The 9,104-nt window shown below is 33.2% G+C and overlaps 1 protein-coding gene across 1 annotated transcript; it reads left to right on the plus strand.

The window, feature by feature from the left end:
* Window positions 1–2,560: 2,560 nt before the first annotated feature.
* LOC141482766 (MAP/microtubule affinity-regulating kinase 3-like) lies at window positions 2,561–3,832 on the plus strand. Its single transcript, XM_074176560.1, has one exon. The coding sequence runs from the start codon at window positions 2,561–2,563 to the stop codon at window positions 3,830–3,832; it is 1,272 nt and encodes a 423-aa protein (XP_074032661.1).
* Window positions 3,833–9,104: the final 5,272 nt, after the last annotated feature.

A 9,104-nucleotide genomic window follows, 5' to 3' on the forward strand; every position in this document is an offset into this window, starting at 1 on the left:
CACTATTTACACTATTGGAGGGTATATATATATATATATATATATATATATATATATATATAACTGATACCGATTTTGATTTGAATAAGCAATGCCTCAAATGATAAATTTCAATTTCACAATATTGCCTTATCTACTAGTCTTAAATTAATTTCACAATGTGTTCTTATGTAAGAGTTAGGTAAATCTAATAAATAAAATATTATTTTAACAAGCTATACCGGGTGATTTTCTAAGACGGCTCCCCCATATAACTTTCTTATTATTGGGGATAGATGAAGGAAATTTTGGATTTGTATATTATTGTTCAATTTACATTCCTTGACATATTTACCTGATTTGCCGTACTTCCGGTTTGACCGGAAATGACCCCAACTTTCGATTTTTATATTGGACATCCTATATATTTTTACTTATTTCGATGGAGAATGACATTCTAAATGCAACAAAACTCCATTTGTCAATATCTGAATAATAATATCATTTTTATTCAATTTTTTTTAGAATGCCATGGATCGTGTAAATCGCTTCATTCTCGATCAAGTAACATGGAAAAACTACGACTTTGAGGCTTGTGACTTCAACGATCGTTTTAAGAATTATTTCACAGTCGCAAATGTTGATTTTTCCAGTTCACTTGATTTTGTCACATGGATATTGGGTGCATCGTCAGCTTTTCCTGAAAGATAATTTTCTTACGAATAATTTGATGCCACACACTTTCACTTTATTCTCTCTATTTCAGTTGCAAGCAACGATCATACCCAATAACCTAATAATACGTATTTTATATACTTATGTACTAAGTTGTGTTATTCAACTTATCCGTGACAAATTATACCATTATTATGATATGGCAAATTATACTAGAAACATATTGCTAATTTACGAAGAAACAAAAACGAATACAACTGATGCAGCTCGAATTTATGCTCAGAAGTTCCCTATTCGTCGCCATTCCACTCTGTATTATTTTCCAAAACTGGAAAGAAAAATGCGAAATGAACCAGAAGAAAATACCAATAACTTCATCGTCATTGAAGAAAAAGAAATAAATGTGTTGGCCTTTGTTGAAGTGAATTGTAAGGCGTCAATTCGCCAAATTGTTTCTGAGTGTGATATAAGTTATTATCGATAAGTAATTATCGATCATTCATACAGAGAAGATGTACGTTTCCATTTAAAATTATTTATTCAGATGAAACCCAACTCACCAATTTGGGTATGTTCAATAGGAATTATGAAAGGTACTGGTCTCCAACAAGGAAATTTTCAAGAGCGATTTGGTTTCAATTGCTGGATGGGCATTATCGGAGGAGGTTATTTTCCACGGAAAACTGACTGCGGAAAGATATATACAGTTCCTCAGAAATCAAATTAATGATTTCATTGAAGATTTGCCACAGGTTAACCAAGTTGATATCTATTTTCAACAAGATGGAGCGCCACCTCACAATTCTCAAGTCAAAAGAAAACATCTGAATGACACCTTCCCAGAAAAGTGGATTGGCACTTATGGACCTATTCAGTGGCGTGCAAGGTACATTCCTGAGTTGTCATATTTTGACATACATGAATTATTTCTTTTTCATGTTCTAATAGATCACCAGACCTTACTCCGATAGATTTTTTTCTCTGGGGAATATTTAAAAATCAGGTTTACAATACAACATCAGCTACTCGTAAAGAACTAGAGCATAAAGTGAGGGTGGCATCACTGAGGAACAGCTAATCAATGTGATGCGCGCAACAATTGAAAAAGTTGAACTTTGCTGTGATCAAGGAGGAGTCCATTTTGAAAATTTATATCTTAAATTAACTAATTTGCGACTTTCTTGCAATTATTCAGAAAAATAGAGAAAATAAAGTGAAAGTGTGTGGCATCAAATTATTTGTACGAAAAATGATCTTTCACAAAAAGCCGACGAGCCATATAGAATCTATCAAGCCAACAATACATCATAAGATACACTTACCGAAGATACATTCTCAAGGAAATGGATCTGTTTTCTTCAGAGGGTGGCAGCCGAATGGCCCCACACTCTTGTCCCCAATTTTCGTTCGAAGTCTAATATTGCCAATCAGCATCATTGCATTGTTGTTAATTGCCGTATATCATAACTATATTTAGGTAAATGAACTTTTACTAGATAGATTATTACAGTGGAGTGTACCGAGGCTATAAATTTGGAAAAAGAAAAGTTTTCAGAAATTAGTATTTTTGACTATTTGGCTTTTGACAATATTTCAATATGACACCTAATTAGAAATAGAAATTAGAATGGAATGTTTATCAAAACCAATGATATACTTGTTACCAAATCTTGATAAACTGATTGGAGAATGGTTGAAACTATTAACCTGATGTGCGCAGGTACCTGAGTTACCTCAGGTACCTGAACAGGTAACTCAAGTAGTATTTAAGTCTTCGCTCCGCAGAAAATATTTAATTTAGATTCCTTCTTTTGCTATTACGTACCAGTGTACAATTTTTCGAAAGAACGCATCTTTACTTAGAGCCACAAAACAAATCGAAATATTTGGAGCAGATATCCGTGCAATGGAATTGACTAAGAACAGGCCAGCATCGACAAGGACAATTCTGAGACAGGAGGCAAAGGAATCAACAATTGGTGAATACAAGTTAGTGAAAACTATCGGAAAAGGAAAATTCGCGAAAGTCAAGCTAGCCAAGCATGAATCCACCGGTGAAGAGGTTGCCATCAAGATCATCGACAAAACTCAACTCAAGCCCCGGTCGTTACATAAATTGTACAGAGAAACGAAAATAATGAAAATGTTAGACCATCCAAACATAGTGAAATTGTTTCAAATTATAGAAACGAGAAATACCCTTTACCTGGTCATGGAATATGCATCAGGGGGAGACATGTGTGATTATCTGGCCCGCAACGGTAGCATGAAAGAAGATGAAGCCAGGGGGAAATTCAGGCAGCTTGTTTCTGCGGTGCAGTACTGTCACCAGAAGGGAATCGTTCACAGAGACCTAAAGACCAATAACGTACTGCTGGATAGGAAAATGAACATTAAACTTGCGGATTTTGGATTGTCAAATGAATTCACCCCAGGAAATACATTGGAGACATTTTGTGGGACTTTACATTATGCAGCACCTGAGATATATCTGAAGAAGAAATATGATGGGCCTGGAATAGATATTTGGTCTTTAGGCGTTATATTATACATGTTGGTGTCGAACACTTTACCGTTTGCCAGTTCGATATTTTCAAATCTTAGAGAGCAAGTAGTTCATGGCGTCTACCGAATTCCTCCTTGCATGACAGCAGAATGTGCAAATCTCGTGAAGAAGATTTTGGTGAAGGATCCCACAAAGAGGGCAAACTTAGATACCATCCTGAAAGATGAATGGATGAACCACGGAAGTGGAAATGATGCAATTGAATCCCATTTGGAGCCCGGCCACTCCCTCATCTCACAGAAATATGACGATGCGTTTGTTACGTATCTGCTGTTGGACAGAAACATCTCAGACTTGAAAACTTATGGAATTCGAAGTGAAAGCAGATTATCGCTGAGGAGTGTAACGAACCAACAACGAGTTGTTTCTCAATATCCGTCAATATCGAGACTGAACAGGAGAGTTTTAAGCGGTGGTTGCCCAATAGGAGAATCTATGAGGTTGGGGCCCCAACATCAAGTGCCCGTTATTCCAAGTAAAAGTATCCAGCAGGGAATCAAACGGAAAAATATCAGTATGGCTTCTTTTGAAGAGAATAGCTTCAGACTCAATGCTGAACTAGACAGAGCTCGACGAAAACCAGCGGGATGGAAAAAAAGACGATGTTTATAACAATTACCAATTGATTCATCATAGTATCTCTTGCATTACTCAGGTGCACTGGACAAATAGATGGATTGACCATTATGCGGTTGACGACATATTTATTTTGTAGAGATTCATATCAAATATAGGATAGCGACAATAAGATTTGTTTAATTTTCAGTAACCTTTGTATGATAAGGACATATTCATTGAATGTAGTAAATGAAATTGTGTATATTTTGTGTATAAAGGTGGAGAAGAATGTTTCATGTCCACAATACAGTATCTATATTCGTATACCTGTGCAGGTTCTTAGCCTGAGTCGTTTTGAACCTAATTGATTGATAATACTTAGCGTATTCATTATTTCTATTATACTTCGATCCAAGATCTTTGGTATCAGTTTTTCTTTCAAGAACCACACCATCAATCCTTGAAAAATATGCCTACTTGACTATGCCAGGTTATAAATGGAAAACAATACATACGAATTTTCTGTATTTTCAACTAAAATTCACGTATCACATTCATATGGAATGCTAAAATATAAAAGAATGTGACAGTCAAAATTTCAGTATACAGGACGAAATGTAACAAAAATATTTCAAAATCCTATAAATAGATATGAGTTATTTGAATCACTCTGTTGATCATTTCTGATTTTGGTTTCTGTACATTTTCACCTAATGCGAAACAATAATATATATCGCAACGGAAATTGTGAATCGCTCTATATAAAATAATAAATCTAATATTTTCGGTGGATTGTGGCATCAACTAGAAACAGTTGAATGAGTTTCGAAGTTTCAGATTATTATAATAATTGAAATTTCTGATTAGACATAAAGAGAAGTTGTAAAAACATTGAGCAAGGCATAAAAATGTATGTTGATGAATTTTTGAATTATGTGAATAGTAAAAAAGAAACAGAACAAATTCAGGTAGTTACGTATATAATGATGGGGTCGTACCAAAGGAAAAACAACAGATGTATTTGCAAACTTCCTTCACTCCGTTTTTTGTGCTGATGCTGCTACATATAATTATGATACTTTGAATGATGTTAGGATTTATAACGAATATTTTACAGTACATTCGAAAATAAATAGCGATTTTGATAAGTCATTGAAAAGATTAAAACCCAAGAAGGCAGCACTGAAGGAGGCACTGATGGGATCCCTACACATATTCAGTTTAATAATTAAATCAAATATTTATCCTGGTGTACGGAAAACTTCAATTACGACGCCTATCTACCAATCGGGAAATACAATGGACATTAAAATTCAATTATGTTTTCTCCAGCAAAATTATTCGAAAATATGATTATAAGAAACTCAGTATATACATCAACAAATATATAGTACCTCAACAACATGGATTCATGAGACAAAAGTCTATCCATACAAAGGAATCACGCACACTCCTTACGAAAAATGGCATTCTGTCGAATCGCTTGAAATTTTAGTATTTTGTTGAGCTCGATCTACTGATCAGAAGTCACCATAGGCACAAAAATATATAGAATATATACATAGAATACTATGTATAGTTTTCGAAATACAAAGCTGGAAAATGAAACTTCCACACCAATATTAACTAGTTATTATCACACATAATTATTGGTAGAATTGAAAAAACTAAATGGAGTTTATAGTTCTGATCTCAAACCAAACTTCCATATATACGTTATGAACTTTAAAAAATACTATGCAGGATGAATCGTCATTATTTTTGAGTACTATAAAATGAAAAATGAAACTTCAGAATGAGTTGACGCTTTCTTGCACATTGTTAAAAAAAATCACAATAACTCATTCAACTGTTTCTAGTTGATGCCAAAATCCATCGAAAATATTAGATTCATTATTTTATATAGAGCGATTCACAATTTCCGTTGCGATATATATTATTGTTTCGCATTAGGTGAAAATGTACAGAAACCAAAATCAGAAATGATCAACAGAGTGATTCAAATAACTCATATCTATTTATAGGATTTTGAAATATTTTTGTTACATTTCGTCCTGTATACTGAAATTTTGACTGTCACATTCTTTTATATTTTAGCATTCCGTAGTGAATGTGATTTGTGAATTTTAGTTGAAAATACAGAAAATTCGTATGTACTGTTTTCTATTTATAACCTGGCACAGTCAAGTGGGCATATTTTTCAAGGATTGATGGTGTGGTTCTTGAAAGAAAAACTGATACCAAAGATCTTGGATTGAAGTATAATAGACAATTTTCATTTGTTGATCATATACGAGATATTATGAAATCTGGTAGTCGAATGTTGGGTTTTGTAATCAGACAAACTACTTCATTCTCTAATATAGACATTATTAAATTAAAAGGATTTGGAAAAGCTGAATACGCTTATTTGAATTAATGAATCGAAGAGGTTTTGTAATAAAGTGTATAATATATTAAAATTCTTGCAAAGCGCTTTCGACTTATGTCATCATCAGTGCTCACCTGAAAGTAAGTGATCTGGTTGAAAAGGGAATTTAGTGAAATTGGAGTTGTAAAATTTAAGGTTAAGAAATTAGGAAAAATTGTTTGAGATTACTTACTTGTCAGGCAACAGGAAGTATCAAGATAAGTGAATTGTACATTGTAATATTTAAATTATATAAAACAAAATAGGCTTATAGCCAAGAATATACATTTCGGATTCAGGCCATGTGGTTCAGTCAAAGTATCTTATGAAGAAGGACAACTTGAGACAGAATGTGTCAAGTGTCATGTTAAAATAATGGTACCAACTTGAGGAGTGGTCCATTATGGGTTTGATTGAAAATGTAGAGGAAAAATATTGAATAAATTATATTAATAAACTATGATTAATTAATAATTCATAATCCTCTTATGAAGGGGAAGGAAATCTCTGTTTAAGTTTACTTGCTTTTGGCCACCACTTAAAATTTCACAATCACAACTTTAGTCCCAATAGAAATTCCAAAATATTACATAAAATAGATAATAAAAATTTCCTTAGACTTGACTTGTTTGAAGAGTTGGAGATTTCTAAAGAACTTTCTAACAATGATCATTGTTTGAATACTCAAGTAAACTTAAACAGAGATTTCCTTCCCCTTCATAAGAGGATTATGAATTATTGATTAATCATAGTTTATTAATATAATTTATTCAATATTTTTCCTCTACATATTCAATCAAATCCATAATGGATCACTCCTCAAGTTGGTACCATTATTTTAACATGACACTTGACACGTTCTGTCTCAAGTTGTCCTTCTTCATAAGATACTTTGACTGAACCACATGGCCTGAATCCAAAATGTATTTTCTTGGCTATAAGCCTATTTTGTTTTATATAATTTAAATATTACAATGTACAATTCACTTATCTTGATACTTCCTGTTGCCTGACAAGTAAGTAATCTCAAACAATTTTTCCAAATTTCTTTACCTTAAATTTTACAACTCCAATTTCACTAAATTCCCTTTTCAACCAGATCACTTACTTTCAGGTGAGCACTGATGATGACATAAGTCGAAAGCGCTTTGCAAGAATTTTAATATATTATACACTTTAATACAAAACCTCTTCGATTCATTAATTATTAAATTACTTTATTTTTCGTTGGTAAGACCAAAATTGGAGTTTGCTTCCATTATTTGGTTTGCGAAAATTCAGAATAAATTCTTGAGGTATTTATTTTTTAACGATATCTCAGGTGGTCAAACTATAACTCAACAAGGTTTTTGGATCAACGACATGAATTTAAAATATCATCAACAACAAAAAAGAATACAACTGATGCAGCTCGAATTTATGCTCAGAAGTTCCCTAATCGTCGCCATTCCACTCTGTATTATTTTCCAAAACTGGAAAGAAAAATGCGAAATGAACCAGAAGAAAATACCAATAACTTCATCGTCATTGAAGAAAAAGAAATAAATGTGTTGGCCTTTGTTGAAGTGAATTGTAAGGCGTCAATTCGCCAAATTGTTTCTGAGTGTGATATAAGTTATTATCGATGAGTAATTATCGATCATTCATACAGAGAAGATGTACGTTTCCATTTAAAATTATTTATTCAGATGAAACCCAATTCACCAATTTGGGTATGTTCAATAGGAATGATAAAAGGTACTGGTCTCCAACAAGGAAATTTTCAAGAGCGATTTGGTTTCAATTGCTGGATGGGTATTATCGGAGGAGGTTATTTTCCACGGAAAACTGACTGCGGAAAGATATATACAGTTCCTCAGAAATCAAATTAATGATTTCATTGAAGACTTGCCACTGGCTAAAACATCTGAATGACTCCTTCCCAGAAAAGTGGATTTTGACATAAATGAATTATTTCTTTTTCAAGTTCTAATAGATCACCAGACCTTACTCCGATAGATTTTTTTTCTCTGGGGAATATTTAAAAATCAGGTTTACAATACAACATCAGCTACTCGTAAAAAACTAGAGCATAAAGTGAGGGTGGCATCACTGAGGAACAGCTGATCAATGTGATGCGCGCAACAATTGAAAAAGTTGAACTTTGCTGTGATCAAGAAGGAGTCCATTTTGAAAATTTATAACTTAAATTAACTAATTTGCAACTTTCTTGCAATTATTCAGAAAAATAGAGAAAATAAAGTGAAAGTGTGTGGCATCAAATTATTTGTACGAAAAATGATCTTTCACAAAAAGCCGACGAGCCATATAGAGTCCATCAAGCCAACAATACATGATAAGATACACTTACCGAAGGTAGATTCTCGAGGAAATGGATATGTTTTCTTCACAAGGTGGCAGCCGAATGGCCCCACACTCTTGTCCCCAATTTTCGTTCGAAGTCTAATATTGCCAATCAGCATCATTGCATTGTTGTTAATTGCCATATATCATAACTATATTTAGGTAAATGAACTTTTACTAGATAGATTATTACAGTGGGGTGTACCGAGGCTATAAATTTGGAAAAAGAAAAGTTTTCAGAAATTAGTATTTTTGACTATTTGGCTTTCGAGAATATTTCAATATGATACCCAATTAGAAATAGAAATTATAATGGAATGTTTATCAAAACCAATGATATACTTGTTACCAAATCTTGATAAACTGATTGGAGAATGGTTGAAACTATTAACCTGATGTGCGCAGGTACCTGAGTTACCTCAGGTACCTGAACAGGTAACTCAAGTAGTATTTAAGTCTTGGCTCCGCAGAAAATATTTAATTTAGATTCCTTCTTTTGCTATTACGTACCAGTGTACAATTTTTGCGAAAGAACGCATCTTTACTTAGAGCCACAAAACAAATCGAAATATT

Source organism: Leptinotarsa decemlineata, unplaced genomic scaffold (genome assembly GCF_025532065.1).
Source record: "Leptinotarsa decemlineata unplaced genomic scaffold, Ldec_3_MD MMD2_tig00001973_RagTag_RagTag, whole genome shotgun sequence".
Taxonomy (NCBI): domain Eukaryota; kingdom Metazoa; phylum Arthropoda; class Insecta; order Coleoptera; family Chrysomelidae; genus Leptinotarsa; species Leptinotarsa decemlineata.